Source organism: Eleutherodactylus coqui, chromosome 7 (genome assembly GCF_035609145.1).
Source record: "Eleutherodactylus coqui strain aEleCoq1 chromosome 7, aEleCoq1.hap1, whole genome shotgun sequence".
NCBI lineage: Eukaryota > Metazoa > Chordata > Amphibia > Anura > Eleutherodactylidae > Eleutherodactylus > Eleutherodactylus coqui.
Window position 1 is genome coordinate 212,124,587 of NC_089843.1, and position 16,773 is coordinate 212,141,359.

Sequence of the window (16,773 nt, forward strand, 5' to 3'; positions counted from 1 at the left end):
CATGTGAATGCAGATCCATGCCCATTGCCTTCAATGGGGCTGCAGCTGCTGCCGGCAGCCCCATTGAAAGCAATGGTCTGCCGGCAACCCCTGCAGTGATTTTCATGGAAGGGCCTTAAATATAAGCCATTCCCTAAAAATCATTCCTGCTTGTGTAAAAAAAAATACAAAAAACAAAATATATATATATACACTCACCTCTTTGCTTCTGCCATGTAAATATTCCCCACGGGGAGTCCCCTTGTCACTGAACACTGTGACAGCAGGGAGTAAAGAATCCCCTGTGACAGCTGTGGCAGAGGATCGCGATGTTCTCCCATTGCTTTCCATGGGACCGGCGCTTCTGTAGTCCCATTGAAAGCAATGGGATGCTAGCAAGCCCTGTAGGGATTTTTCGGGGAAGGGCTTTGAATATAAGCCCTTCCCTAAAAATCATCCCTAAAATGTGTTAAAAATAAAAAAATCATACTCTCCGCCGCTGTCGGGGCTTAGGTGTGTCCAGACTGTCTTCTCCCTGCATTGCTCCGAAGCTCTTTTAGCAGGCGGTGATTTAAAATCCCCACCTGCTGCAAGGACTGTATCTGATTCAATGAATGGCTGAGAGCCGCCTGTGAATGGCTGAGCGCTCAGCCAATCACATACAGCTCTTTCAACAGGTGAGGATTTATAAATCCCTGCTGCTGAAAGAGCTTCAGGGCAGTGCATGGAGAAGACAGGCTGGATGAGCCTTTTTTATTTTTAATACATTTTAGGGATGATTTTTCAGGGAAGGGCTTATATTTAAAGCCCTTCCTCGAAAATCCCTGCAGGGCTTGCCAGCAGACAATTGCTTTCAATGGGACTGCAGACGTGCCGGTCCCATTGAAAGGAATAGGAGAACATTGCGATCCTCTGCCACAGCTGTCACAGCTAAGACAGCTGTGGCAGGGAATTCTTTACTCCCGGCGGGGATGAAGAAGTCCTCTGCCATAGCTGTGTCAGGGGATCCTTTGTTCCCCGAGGGGAGTCCCCTTGTCACTGAACACTATGACAGTGCTGTCACAGTGTTCAGTGACAAGGTGACTCCCCGCGGGGAATCTTTACACGCACCACGGACCTATGGTGCACACATGTCCTATCTTTTACAGCTATGTGCATTTGCACGCCTGTAAAACACAGACATGTGAACACATCATAGGGAACCAATGATTCTAATAAACGCGTGGTTTTGTGCACACATAAACACACTCATCTGAATCAACCCTCAGGCTACTCTGCATGAAAAACAGGCATGATTCTATAATGCAAATCACTGTATGGGCTCAGAAATGCTTCTAGATATAATTGTCTGTGACAACAGTTCGACATGCAATCAACAAATGCAAGCTAAGGCCTTAGTCACACGGGCGTTTTTTCGGATCGCATGACCAGGGCCAAAAAAAATCGCCCGAAAAATCTGCTCCTAGCCGCGTTTCATTAGAAACGGGCCGGAGCTGTCCAGCGCATTAAATTCAATGGAGCCGGCAATACAGCCGGCTCCATTGAAAGCAATGCACTGCGGGCAAGCGAGGGATGAATTGTCGGGAAGGTCTTAAATATATAAGCCCTTCCCTGCAATTCATCCAGAAATGTGTAAAAATAAAAAAAAATGTATACTCACCTTTCCGCTCAAGCCGGAGTTCAGCGGCGGCCGCCGGCAGTTCTCCTGAACTGCTTCTCTATAGTATTCAGCAGCCGGGGCTTTAAAATCCCCGCCTGCTGAATGAGCTGCCTCTGATTGGTCAGGCTGTGAATGATTTGTCTTCTATATGTTCTCAATGGGGTCGGCGCTGCTGCCGCCGGCCCCATTGAGCGCATATAGAGAAGAGAACGGGAATCGCAGATCGCAGATAGGTGCGATCTGCGATTTCTGTTCTATAATTTATCGGACGAGCGCATAAAAAGCGCTCATGTGTCCGATACCATTGCAAAGCAATAGTTTTTAAAAAATCGCCGGGCGCATGCGCAAATCGCGCGAAAAAACGCCCGTCTGACTAAGGCCTAAAGCTGTATCATGCAAAGAAGAAGCCATATATGAACACAATCCAGAAGAGTCAGCGTCTTCTCTGGGCCAAAACTCATTTAAATTGGACTGAAGCAAAATGGAAAATTGTTCAGTGGTCAGATGAATCAAAGTTAGCAATTCTTTTTGGAAAACACGGACCCCGCGTCCTGCGACCTCAAGAGGAGAGGAACCATTCAGCTTATTATCAGTGCTCAGTTCAAAATCCTGCATCTCTGCTAGTATGAACTGAATGAGTGCTATTACTATTTGATGTAATGGTAATAGCCAGCAGATATTTGTAAATATGACAATATTGCGTAATTAGATATGTAATAGGTATGTTACTATTCACACAGCCAAAATGCTCATCTGAAAAATCTGACTTAAAATCCGAGGCTGAGCCTTGAATCTCTCTGTGGATTTTTTGTTTTAAGTACTGCATATCTGCATAAGACTTTAGCCTCATTCGATGGGCCAATTCATATCCGGACATAGATTCTGCACAGAAACTGCAGCAAGAATTTACAGCTCAATTGGATATTTTTTGCAATGCAGATTTCAAAGTCATGGGTGGAAATATTTGAGCTACATGAAGTACAACACAAATCTACTGACCTCAATTAATTATGGAATCCACAGAATCCACATCAGAAGCTAAACACTAAAACCTCGAAAGGTGTAAAATGGGCTTAGGAAAATATTAGAAATTTTTAGAGACACAGAAAATGGTGGAACACTAGGTAGATTTTGTAAAAAAAAAAAAAGATTAATGAATCCAGTGAAATAAACCTGAGCTCTGTGTCACACAGTTATCCCTTAACCCTTTCCAATCCAATTTGTATCCTGGTTTTCCTAGGGGGCTTACTCTTTTCCTGCTGTTATACAACAGCGCTATCTGCTGGCTAAAGCCAGTACTGCATGAGGTGACACGTTGGATAGGCTCCGACAGTAGAGAGGCTGGTAATATACAGTAAGAGAACCCCGACGGACGTCTTCCAACATCGGAGCTGTACAGCCTTAAATCATAATGTCTTCAGAGGTCAGACAGTGGATTGGAAAGGGTTAAGTAACAAGATATGAATCTGTGCCTCATAGGTTACCTACTGTACACAAATAAAAATACTAGTGCTCTTCTGTTTCACAGAATGATATTTGATGTTTAACTGCTATGATATGGCACAAGGCATAAATTAGTGTTGCGAATGGAGCTTTGGCAAAATACCGTGAAAATGTCTGTGTTTTTTCAATTTCTAATCAATGTTCATCCATCACCGCCAACGTTATCTTCCAGTAAGTCTTTTTACTATCTTGTAAAATTCAGTTATTGTAGGTCGAAACTCCTTTTTCAGTACAGTGTTAATAAGCCTGGATGAGTCTGGAAACCTGGAAGCGCAGCTGGTTATAAATACTGGTAACATCTGTAACCAGGGGCGTAAGTATAGAGGGTGCGGAGGGTGCGGGCCCTAGGGGGCCCATAAAGTCTCTTTTCCCCATATTGCAAACCAATACTATCAATGAAGCTTTATAGTTTGGGGCCCAGTTCCAGATTTTGTACTGGGGCCCAGCAGCTTAAAGTTACGCCTCTGTCTGTAACCCAACTATTGGCTGCCTCAGACTCTTCTATTCCAGATTAATAGGTTGTTTCAAAATCAAATTCATCATACTAGTTCGCAATAATAATTTAGCAGTTCATTAATTTGACTGATTTCGTTTTGAGGAGGATTTCCCTTCTAGATGAGCTGATTCTCGTTTGAACAAATGAGCAAGTGGTGTCACCGCTAACTCGCTTGCACTCATGCGAACTGTTTAGACGGGCAAATCTTCATTGAGATCGGTCAGTTCTCGTTGCATTTAAACACTTTGGCTCAGTGTAGGAATGTGGAACACCGAACGAGAAGTGAACGATTCTCAATGATTTTTAGTCATGCTGAAAGTAAACGAGAAATGAAAAGTGACCGATTCTCGTTCGTCGTTCAGTTATTGGCTCGTGTTTAAACCAAATGATTATCGTTGACTTTCACTTAGTTTTAACGATTTTCTGAAGGAATTATGTCTAAACGCACCTTTAGGCCTTAGTCAGACGGGCGTTTTTTCACGCGATTTGCGCATATATAGAACCAATGGTTCGCTATGGTATCAGTCACATGTCCGCTTTTTATGCGGATATGCGATAAATTATAGGACACGACGATTCGCAGATCGCGCCTATCTGCGTTCGGCGTTTTATGTGCGCACCAACATCATTTTTTTCGCCGGCCAGTCTAAGTTTCATGCGCATTTTGATGCGCACGGCAATTTTTCTCCGGTCAGACGGGCGTTTTGCTGCGACGATTAACGCGGCTAGGTGCAGATTTTTCCCGCGATTTTTCGCCCCCAGTCACGCGATTTGCGCATGGGCATCCGGCATGCGATCCGCAAATCACGCGAAAAAACGCCCGTCTGACTAAGGCCTAAGGCCTCGGTCAGACGACCGTTTTTTGCCACGATTTGCGGATGCGCATGCGATCTGCACATATATAGAACCATTGCTTCGCAATGGGATCGGTCACATGTCCGCTTTTTATGCGGATATGCGATAAATTATAGGACACGAGGAATCGCAGATCGCGCCTATCTGCGTTCTGCGATTCCCTGTGTTCTATATATGCGCTTAATGGGGCCGGCGGCAGCAGCGCCGACCCCCTTGAGAACATATACTACAAAGATCATTCTCCACAGCTGTGGCAGAAAAGAACGATGTTCGCCCATTGAATTCAATGGAGCCAGCAATACAGCCGGCTCCATTGAAAGCAATTGGCTGCCGGCGAGCGCAGGATGAATTTTCGGAAAGGGCTTAAAAATATAAGCCCTTGCCTGAAAACCATCCAAAAATGTGTAAAAAAAAAAAAAAATTATACTCACCTTGTCCCTGCAGCCGGAGTTTAGCCGCGGCCGGCCGGCAGTTCTCCTCACCAATCAGAGGCAGCTGCCACTCACCCATTCATGAATTCATGAATGGGTGAGTGAGTGCTGCCTCTGATTGACTGAGCGCAAGGACCAATCAGGGGCAGCTCTCAGCTATTGAATGACAGCTGAGAGCTGCCCCTGATTGGTCCCTGCGCTGAGCTAATCAGAGGCAGCACTCACTCACCCATTCATGAATTCATGAATGGGTGAGTGAGAGCTGCCTCTGATTGGTGAGGGCTGTGACCAATTAGAGGCAGCCCATTCAGCAGGCGGGGATTTAAAATCCCCGCCTGCTGAATACTACACAGAGCAGTTCAGGAGAACTGCCGGCCGCAGCTGAACTCCGGCTGCAGGGACAAGGTGAGTATATATATATATTTATTTTATTTTTTTTCACATTTTTGGATGGTTTTCAGGGAAGGGCTTATATGTTTAAGCCCTTCCCGTAAATTCATCCTGCGCTCGCCGGCAGCCCATTGCTTTCAATGGAGTCGGCTGTATTGCCGGCTCCATTACATTTTTAATGGGCGGACAGTGCTCCTTTGATCGGGCCCGTTTAGCCGAAAACGCTGCTAGCTGCAGATTTTTCGGCGAATCGTCGGCCCCGGTCACGCGATTTGCGGATGCACATCCGTCATGCGATCCGCAAATCGCGGCAAAAAACGGTCGTCTGACCGAGGCCTTAGGCTACCTGTGGGTAAGGTGACACTGTAACCAAGGCAAGATTTCAAAGAAAGGTACATTGCATACTTTACATGTATCTTCCAATGTAGATTGTGGGGGCAGAAGGTACAAACTGAATAATAGTACCAGTTAACAGGTAGATAAACTGCTGACCTTTGATTCCTGTAGGGTGTTGATAAGTTCTTCATTATCCAGGATATTTCCTTCTGATGTGAACAGTAATTTTAGGATTCGGTCTTCTATTGCTTTGAGTTGATTCTTGTCAGAATTTATTCTGATAATAAGTTGGTTCCTTTGTTCTTCTAGATCCGGTCTCTCAATTCGTACAACATCACTAAAAGATGCAAAACTTTTTCATATACAAGTGCACAACAATTTCTTTCATATATGGCAGACAGAGCCATTTGTTTATTGCGTCCAACAAAACTACTTTTTAGGGTGGCTTCACACGAGTGTGTGCATACATAGGAGCGTACACATGTGCGCACCCCTGTATGCGCAAAAACACATGTGTATGTAGGTACGCATTGTCTTCAATGGAGCCGCAGCTGCTGCTGGAACCCTGTAATGTTTTTTGAGGGAAGAGCTTTAAATATAAGCTCTTCTCTAAAAAACCACAATTTTAGTGTAAAAAAAAAACAAAAAACTTTTCTGTCCACTGCTGCCGTGTCCCCCACGGGGATGAAGAACACATCTGCCGCATGGTGCCGCATAGGAGCGCACCCATGTATGCGCAAATCACACATGTATGAAGGTCCGCGCATTGCCCTCAATGCAGCCGCAGCTGCTGCCGGTGGCTGCATTGAAGGTAATGGTCTGCCAACACCTCTGAAGTGATTTTCAGGAAAGAGCTTTAAATATAAGCTCTTCCCTGAAAAATCATCCCTTTTAGTGTAAAAAAATGTTTTCTTCATCCCCGCGGGGAAAAAGAATTCCCTGCTACACCTGCCACATCTGTGACAAATGCAGCAAAGGAATTCTAAATCCCTGTGGGGAATAAAGAATTCTCTAACGCAGCTGACACAGATGACAGCTGCGGTAGGGGATCCAGCTGCCGGCATCCTGTAATTGTTTTTCAGGGAAGGGCTTTAAATATAAGCCCTTCCCTAAAAAACAAGGCAAAGTAGTGTTAAAAATGTTTTAAAAACTCACCTTCCTTTAGCTGCCGTGGCTCAGCCACGTCCTCTCTCGCTGTCCCCGGCTCTGTAATGCAGATTTAAAATCCCAGCCTGCTGAAAGAGCTGCTTCTGATTGGCTGAGGCGCTCAGCCAATCACAGGCAGCTCTCGCCTGTCATTCATTCAGCGAAAGCTGCCTGTGATTGGCTGAGGTGCTCAGGATGCAGCTGAACCCCGGCAGCTGAAGGAAGGGGAGTATTTTTTTTTAACACTACTTTGCCTTGTTTTTTATGGAAGGACTTATATTTAAAGCCCTTCCCTGAAAAACAATTAGAGGATGCTGGCAGCTGGATCCTCTACCGCAGCTGTCACCTGTGACAGCTGTGGTAGGGAATTCTTTATTCCCCGCGGGGATTTAGAATTCCTTTACCGCATCTGTCACAGATGTGCCAGGTGCAGCAGGGAATTCTTTTTCCCAGCAGAGATAAAGAAAAAAAAAACTTATATTTAAAGCTCTTCCCTGAAAAACAACTACGGGGTGCCGGCAGACCATTGTCTTCAATGGAGCCACCGGCAGCAGCCGCGGCTCTATTGGAGACAATGCGTGCATTCCCTGTGGTCTTTGCAGGCGCAAACCTGTAAAGTACAGACATGTGCACACACCATAGGGAATGCATTGGTTCTAATAGACGCGTGTTTTTGTGTGCGTGTATGCACGCACAAAAACACGCTCGTGTGAAGCCCCCCTAAAATGATAAGCAATTCTAAAATTACTAACTTTTCTAATTAAAAATGATTGGCCCTTAACATTTAACATTATTTACATGGAACACTGATTTATCAGGCCGTGTAAAGTGCTTATTTTCGACAAACGTCTTGGGCTTATAGAAATACACTGCCCTTGTTCTTTACATTTAGAGGATAAACAGACACATCTAACCTGAGCAGTTGATCCTCCAGGCCAGATCTGGTCACGGTGAAATTAATTATAGTAACTTTGATGCACACCTAGATAACAGAGACAGATAAGGATGAAAAACAACTAAGATTTAACAGTAGTGCGAGCCCAAACACCCGTTACTGCATTCCATTAAAGGAAAAATTTAAAGGGTAAGAAAAAGAGGTGGCGCCACACTCCGAGACTTGTGGTAAAACACTGCATGTTGTTGGAAAACGCCAAATGAATCAGGCAGGGAGAAGAGGTCCCTTCATTATATTTCTCTTTCTTTTTGAAATACACTTATGGTTTGGACTCAAAAAAACTACACAAAAAGTTGCCAGAAAAGCTGCAGACACTTCGTGTGACGCCACGCTGAGCCTATGTTCACACAGAATATCTGCCGCAGGTTGTGGTGCAGATCCACATCAAAGTGCGAACCAAATCCTGCTTCAGAATCCACATGTAACACACAGATTTTGGTGGGGGGTTCACTTCCTCTCTTGTGGTTTTAAAATCTGCACAGGAGGTAAATTTATGTGCAAATTTAGTACAAAAGTTTTCCGCATTGTGCGCATGAGATTTTCGGAATCTCATCCACTGTAAATACTGCTCAGAAAATTTGTTGCAAATCCTCCCCATGTGAATATAGCCTAACACTGCCAAAAATAGTGAAATAATATACCCTGTTTCCCCCCAAATAAGACCCCATCCTATATTAATATTTGCCCTAAAACAGGTGCTAGGTCTTATTTTCAAGGGATGTCTTATTATACTTACCTAGCAGGCTCCTGCTACTCTCCGGAGCTCCGAGGTACTGAACCACGGCATTGACTGGCCAATTCATAAATCCTGTCTCCACAACACGATGGCTGTGAATGGTTCTTTGACCGATGCTCAGCCAATCAATGCAGCGCTTGATGAACCAATCATAGCCATCGCATTGGTTCATTGAGTGCTTCATTGATTCGTTCTCCAGCACTGCTCAGCCAATCAGAGCCATCGCTTCCTGGAGGTGGGATTTATGAATCCCGTAACCATAAAGTGATTTTCTGTGGGTGAAAGAGGACTACAGGACCCGGACAGCAGCAGGAGGACCCGGACCTATCCTGCTAGGTAAGTATGCCTTTTTTATATATATATGTAATGCAGCTACAGCGTATTTTCGGGGTAGGGCTTATATTTCAAGCATCCCCAAAAATCCAGAAAAATCAGGATAGGGCTTATTTTAGGATAGGTCTTATTTTCAAGGAAACAGGGTAATTTTTAATACATCTATTTTTATAATTTCTCACATTTCCCTTGTTGGGCACTATTTGGGCCCCCTGCCATGTTTCTGTAGGATGGCGTGCTGGCCACAGGGACAAAACATTAATGTGAATGGTCTGGACAGTAGTAGTAATATATCACAATGGTTGATATGTTATTTGCAGGCTTATGTTTGACCCATATAATGTTCAGCATGAAGGCGTGTACATTCAAAATTCAAGTTTAATATTAAGTTTATTATTTTGACCATGTTAAAAAACTGTTCCACTGACTGTCTCATTTTCATGACTACCTATTGCACTTGTTAAAGTAATCACTTAATTTAGATAATAGTCAAGGGGTTTCGTGGCCTTATCAATCAGGTAAGCCTAATTATTGAAGCATTGGAGAAGAGAAACTCAAGTGATGTTTCCAAGCTATTCTGTTTCATTGTTACGATGCATCCCCAACAAAGTCAACAATTCAACGTCTGCAGCATGTGTGATACTTCTCTATTAGTAAAACATTACAAAGGTTAATTATGACAAAGTTGCATGCTCAGCGTCTGAGACCCTGTTAGTAAAACTTCACTACAATACACGTCTTTTGTACATATACTTCTTACTAAGCACATGGCACAAATATTATGCACGCTACACTACTGCATAAAATATAATTCAGTACTTTCGCACACAGAATGAATTAGAGCTTTGGTACAATAAAACTCTGAATCGCTATTATTAATAGAAACATTATCACTGTACAGATTACAACATTTCCTTCAGATTTAATGACATTGGCAAATACCAGAAGATTTTAATTTTTTTTTTTATAGACTTTTCAGCTACATTAGACGCTTGTGAACATTTTTCTACCAGCTTGTATAACACCACTAAAAAGGTCAGCACAATCTATTCAGAAAATAATATTAGCTTACAAAATATAGCAATTTGACAGCTCAGTGGAGCAACGAGTGCTGCGGGCCGCAGTAAATACCCAGAATCTCTCAAATCAATTATCTTTAATAACACAGTGACGGAATTATTGTGTGCGGGACACAGCAACGACTTTACGGGCCTGGGACAAGAGTTACTGCCATTTTACTGGCTTTGTATGTTTACTTTACAAATGCTATGCCAGGCTTGTTAAAACCATTAGCATTAATAAGACAGTGACATTTGGTTCGGCTAGATAATCTAAAATCATTTAGCGATGGATGGGTGAGGGGCTCCACTGGAATTCAGATCAGTGCCGTTACTTCATCGCGGGTACAACGTAACGAGATGCGTTCATAACTATGTGAAAACTTTTGAATTGGGCTTAAACTGGCCTGCTGACATTATCTATAAATGAGCTGTAAATGGATCTATTGCTTGGGTAATAATTTAAAGATAATTTACATACTTTACCATTTCCCCCTGAAATACCCCCAAAAATTAACATTACAACAAATATGAAAGCATTCATTGCAGCTCTTTCCACTGATGGGCCAAACGGATCAGACAGGACTAATCATCCTAACAACAAACACATCTGTCTTGTTTTTATATTGGCTGCTATATCCTAATGGAATCCAATAGGTAAAGTCCGATGTTAATTAGTAACAGGTACTCCAATGCTGAGCTCCCTTTGCTCCACCTCTGCAAGCCTGGCTCCTCTTCTATAGGTCCGGTACACATGACGTCCTGATGACAGTCAGCATCAGGACATGACGTGCGGTGGCGCACCGAATGTACTGCTCATTGTTGTATGTCCATGTGTATGGGAGGGCTGTGAGTTCATTCAGCTGACAGCTATTTAGGGTGGATAGAATATGCAGAGTCCAACTAGAACCGCAGGAGTAATCCCACTCTGGGTCAGGCTGGGTCATGCAAAAGCCAGAGAAGGAACTCAAACCAGATAAGTTCTAGTAAGTAGATCATCCAACTGAACAAGTGACTGGCAGCATAAGAAAACTTTATTGCCCCGACGTTTCGGCCGTAATGACCTTCCTCAAGCTTAGCTTAGTTTGAGGAAGGCCCTAATGGCCGAAACGTCGCTGTTATTGTGATGGGGCAATGAAGTTTTCTTGTCTACATCTGCTTATGCTGCCAGTCACTTGTCCAGCTATTTAGGGTGGATAGTCAGCCTCTGCCTGTCATTGTCCAGTGTCCCGAGTCTAGAGCTCTTACCCTCTTTGCTGTCCCATCACTAAGCTGACTGATTAGTTATATAAAAGTGTCGATTCAACTGTATCTTATATAGTGAGGTTCAGATAAGGGGGGGCAAACTGAATCTTTACTTCAGGAGCTTCGAAGGCCTAGCCATGCCTCTCTAGTGCTTCTTTACTTTCTATATTTTACATCAGAAATTGTGCCTCTAAGTGCATGTGTCAAAACAAAATGACCTTTTTTTTTATAAATCACATTTTTGTGTTAAACATATTTTTTTTAAAGAATTTTTGGTGATTTTCTTCTTAACTGTTGGTCAAATCCTAAAATCCTGACTACAGAGCCTAAAAACAGTCTGTCACTTTGTGATCTGTAGAGAAACCTTTGCAGCAGGCATCTCACTGACATCACTGGTAGGCTGGGTTCGCACGGGATGGATTTGTCGCGGAAATTCCATGCAGAATTTCTGTGCATCAAATCTACCCGCAGCTCCTAATCCCGGGATTAGCCAGCCATGTGGACGCGATTTTGCAAAAATATTGTCCACGCGGGGCAGCCAATCCGTCACAGTAAAGCCGGGTGGAACCAGTGATGTGGCGCGGAATTGGCAGCCACAGCATGTCAATTTTTTTTTTCTGTTGCAGCCTCACTCCTCTCTATGGGGAGAGAAAGCCGCAATGGAATGCCGGGGGCCGAAAAGCTCCAAAACCCGCAGCGAAATGCTGCGGGTTTTGAAGCTGCGGATCTCTTGCGGAAATCTCGCAGCTTTTCGGTGCGACCAAGCCACAAGGTTTCTGTCCCGTGGGAACCCAGCTGTAGGATTATACTGAGAAGTGACATGTACATGTAAATAACACAGGATTCACTATCAATAATAGGTCATCAGCTGTAACTATTGTGAGACGGTGACCGGCAAGGTGCTGGAGGGCAGGTACGTGTCGCCTAGGATGCTCTCCTATGCTGCCTTGGGGAGCGCTTGGGCAGATACGTGCCACCGAGCAGCCTGGGCTTGGTGGAGGAAGCCGGCAGTATAGTGTTAGTAGCATTAAGCCACTAACACGTTGTAGTATGTAAGTGGCTCCAAGCCACATAATCCGGGCCGGCTTTTCCTGGAGTGACCAAAGTGAAGGGTGGGATGGTCACTCCCACGTACCAGGTGGGGCTGGTACCAGGCCTTATAAAGCCTGGGCCTACAGGGCCTAGAGGGAGAGCTGAGACCTTTGCAGGTCTGAGAGTCCTGGCTGGCTGTGTGCAGGAGCCATTTTGTTACCAGTGTGTAGACAGGGACGCTACATGTATAGTAAGTGCTCAGACGAGCAGGATTTACTTTGTGTTTGCCTGATGTTAAGGCCTGTATTTTGCTTTTTTGCTTGGAAATAAACCCAGGCAAAGCCTGGACTAAAGACTTTATCGCAAGTGTCACTGTCTCTGACTGCTTATGCCCAGGTTGCTACCGATCCTAAAAGCTAATCCCTCACACTATCTACTACCCTCCCTGCAAAATGTCCCCTGCACAGTTCACAGAGCATGTCTAGAATAGTCTCCTATAGAAGTCAATGGGTCCCCTCCTGTCCATTGGGGGAATGGCCCATGAGACTGCGGTAAGGAATCTCTCTACACTCTCTTAATGCTGTTAAATGCAGCTCAGGATGCCCCCCCCCCCCCCTCATAGTCATGTATAGGCAACAGAATAAAAAAGATCTACAATAAGAAAAAAACCCAGATTAGAATATATTAAAAAATGTTTCTCTATCTGGTGCTAATTGATACAATAAAATGTGGTGATACTGTCCCTTTAAGTTCTACTGTCTCATCATGATGCTTTTCCTTACCTCGGGAAGATAGTGAGGATTTGGCATTTTAGTTGTCATATAGAACCTAAAATTCTTGTCATAATCAATGTCAGAGTCTCCGAGGCGAATTAGCGTTCTTCCGCCTGACACAAAGGTCTGCTTCAGAAGAATTGGCTCCAGAGCAGGATCTAAGCTTTCCTTCAGCTTTAATTAAAATGTAAACATGTTACAAACATAGAACCAAACATTTGCATAAAAATGTAAGTAATGTTAAAGTAATGAGTGCACATATAAAAACATTGGAAATTTCCATATCATTTTGTTGTTTATTAACCCTTTCAAGAACAAGACATTTGTATGCCTGAATATCTATAGCAAAATGTAACTATTTTTTTTCTTTTGGGGTATGAATGGAATAGATGCCTCTTCGTTCTCAACTTTCATATAGAGAAAAAATATGAAAACAGGAGGAAAATGCAAATTTCTGTCTTTTTAGCAATTTACATACAAAGTAAGGGTGGCTTCACACGAGCATGTTTTTGTGCGTACATAGTTGCGTACCCATGTACGTGCAAAAACACGCATGAATGCAGGTCCGTGCATTGCCCTCAATGGAGCTACGGCTGCTGCCGGCGGCTCCATTGAAGGCAATGGTCTGCCGACACCCTGTAATTGTTTTTCAGGTAAGGGTTTTAAATATAAGCTCTTCCCTGAAAAATAAGAAAAAATGGTGGTAGAAATAAAAAAAAATCTATACTCACCATTTAAAATCCCCGCCTGCTGAATGGTCTGTCTCTGTTTGGCTGAGCACTGTGACCAATCAGACGCAACTCTCAGCTATTGAATTCATGAATGGGTGAGTGAGTGCTGCCTCTGATTGGCTGAGTGCTGGGACCAATCAGAGGCAGCTCTCAGCTGTCATTCAATAGCTGATAGCTGCCTCTGATTGGTCACAGTGCTCAGACAATCGGAGATAGCCCATTCAGCAGGCGGCGATTTTAAATCCCCACCTGCTGAATACTCGTCACACCAGTGCAGGAGAAGAGTCGGCTGGACACGGCTGAGCCCCGGCAGCTGAAGAAAGTTGAGTATAGATTTTTTTTAAAATTTCTATCACCATTTTTTCTTGTTTTTCAGGGAAGGGCTTATATTTAAAGCCCTTTCTTGAAAAATAATTACATGATGCCGGCAGCTGGATCCCCTACCACAGCTGTCATCTGTGACAGGTGCAGAAGGGAATTCTTTTTCTTCGCGGGGATGAAGGAAACATCTGCCACATGCGGCAGATGTGTTCTTCATCTCCGCGGGGACAAGACAGCGGTGGACAAGTATTTTTTTTATTTTTGTTTTTTACACTAAAATTCTTGTTTTCAGGGAAGAGCTTACATGTCTGCCCTTATAGGGCTGCCAGCACACCATTGTCTTCAATGTAGCTGCCGGCAGCAGCTGCGGCTCCATTGAAGACAATGCGTGCATTCCCTATTGTGCACGCATGTCCTATCTTTGCAGGTGCATGCCTGTAAAGCACGCACATGTAAACACACAATGGGGAATGCATTGTTTCTAATAGAAGCGGTTTTTTGTGTGCACGTATGCATGCACAAAAACACGCTTGTGTGAAGCCACTCTAACATAGTATGTTAGGTTGAAAAGAGACACATGTCCATACAGTTCCGCCTATTACCCCTACCCACCCAATGTTGTTCCTGTGGAAGGAAAAAAAAATGAGGTAGATGCCAATTTTCCCCATTTAAGGGAAAAATTCCTTCCTGATTCCAATCTGGCAATCAGAATACGGTAATCCCCGGATCAACAACCCTTTTGAAGTGATTAATGATCATACATAACTTTTACTAAACATGTAATTAATGAACTATACATTAATAGAGATGAGCGAGCACGCTCAGATAAGTCAGTTACTCGAGTGAGCCTCGCTCTCCTCGAGTAACTGCATTCTTGTCTGAGCGTGCTCGGGTGGCCGGCAGGCGTGAGTGGGGGGCGGCAGGGGGTAGCGGGTGAGAGATCTCTCTTACTCTCTCCCCCGCTACTCCCTGCTACGGTGCGCATTCCACTAGGCATGTTCATTTGTGTTCGGCAAACAAAGACGCAGGGAAATAGCTAATTAGTCTAATTAGTTTCAGATGTGTCCTTTTCCCTGCCAATTACGCAGTGTTTCACGCATCCCCTAGTGTATTGTGTCTGCATTTTCGCATACCTAATGGCTTCTATTGGTGCGCAGGAAAATAGATCGTACTGCATTTTATTGTTGCGTGACCAAAATGCGCAGAAAAACACAAATGTGAACAAATTGGTTCTATTCTCCGCGTATTGCATACGCAAATACACCCAGGTTAAAGGGGTGTAAGGAGTATAGCAATTATGTATAAACTACGTTATACTACCTGCTTATACCACCTATAGTATTGGACTTCTACACTGTGGAGAAAAAATCAGGAGGAGCCAGCTGGGAGAAAAGCTTCCAACATTTAATACAATATTAATATTTTATTAATTATTAAAAATCTATGTTTTCCCCTTTTATCAACTGAAGCTTTTCTCATTTTTAGGGTGCATTCACACGAACGTATATCGGCTCGGTTTTCACGCCGAGCCGATATACGTCGTCCTCGTGTGCAGGGGGGGGGAGGCTGGAAGAGCCCAGGAGCGGGAACTGAGCTCCCGCCCCCTCTCTGCCTCCTCTCTGCCCCTCTGCACTATTTGCAATGGGGAGAGGCGGGACAGGGGCGGGGCTAATTCACGGCACTTAGCCCCGCCCCTGTCTCGCCTCCTCTCATTGCAAATAGTGCAGAGGGGCGGAGAGGGGGTGGGGAGGAGGCAGAGAGGGGGCGGAGAGGGGTGGGGAGGAGGCAGAGAGGGGGCGGGAGCTCAGTTCCTGCTCCTGGGCTCTTCCAGCCTCCCCCCCCCCCTGCACATGAGGACAACGTATATCGGCTCGGCGTGAAAACGGAGCCGATATACGTTCGTGTGACTTCACCCTTATACGCGCTATGCATCATTGTGTTATGAAATACACTTCATAATATTTGGTTTTGAGCATCTTTCACCATTTTTTGGTAATTTATATTTTTCTTGTAGTGCATAGTCTGTGTTTTTCTACATGCTGCCTTTATCTGCACATCCTTCCATTTTACACATCGGCTTATTGCTGTATCCAATGTTGGCCTTTATATTACCAATTCTGTCCTGTAAGGTTCGCTCGTCAACCAGGGATTTTACAAGACTCAGTTTAGAAACAAATATCGTACATTTAATTAAGAGCCTCGCTGCTATTCATTTCAGTTACATTAGAATTCCTTCTGAAGCGACCTTTGGTTTACTGCATGTAACTTCAAAAAAGTCTTCAATAGCAAATAAAATGAAGCAATACCATGAATGACTTACACCCTCAGCTGTTCGGTGTAATCCATCTCCATTACTTGTGTGCCGCCATAACGGACGTGGGCTAAACCTAATAACCTATCAATTAAAAAAGTTTTTTCCTCTTACTCTGCTGTAAGTAGAATGCCAATAAAGCTTGGAGCTTCATAATTCTTGAAGGGATGTTCCAGAAATATACATTGAAGGTCTCTCAATAATGTATGACCAGTTAGAGTCAGACCCCGAGGAAATCACCAGTCAGATGAAAAAAAAAGGGCTGCACCTCCTTGGAGCACTGCGGTCCCTTCAATGTTTTTAGAATGGCCACCATAAATAATACGATGTTCGGCAATACAAGCACGATCATAGTCAGATGTAGACAAACACTGAAGAGGCTGCAGCGCTTGAACAAGTATTGCAGCCGCTTCAATCAGCTGATCGGCAGGGATCTCAAGAGGCAAATCCCCAACAATCAGATATTGATGACCTACCCCTTT

General features: G+C 44.1%; 1 protein-coding gene across 2 annotated transcripts in view; it reads right to left on the bottom strand.

Moving 5' to 3' along the window:
* DNAH6 (dynein axonemal heavy chain 6) overlaps positions 1 to 16,773 on the bottom strand; it is a 286,055-nt gene that overhangs the window by 93,798 nt on the left and 175,484 nt on the right. For both annotated transcript variants that reach the window (XM_066574325.1, XM_066574326.1), the window contains 3 exons: positions 12,938 to 13,102; positions 7,711 to 7,778; positions 5,807 to 5,987 (listed from right to left, as the gene is read on the bottom strand). In XM_066574325.1, the coding sequence (XP_066430422.1) occupies positions 5,807 to 5,987; positions 7,711 to 7,778; positions 12,938 to 13,102 (414 nt within the window). The remainder of the gene's footprint in view (positions 1 to 5,806; positions 5,988 to 7,710; positions 7,779 to 12,937; positions 13,103 to 16,773) is intronic.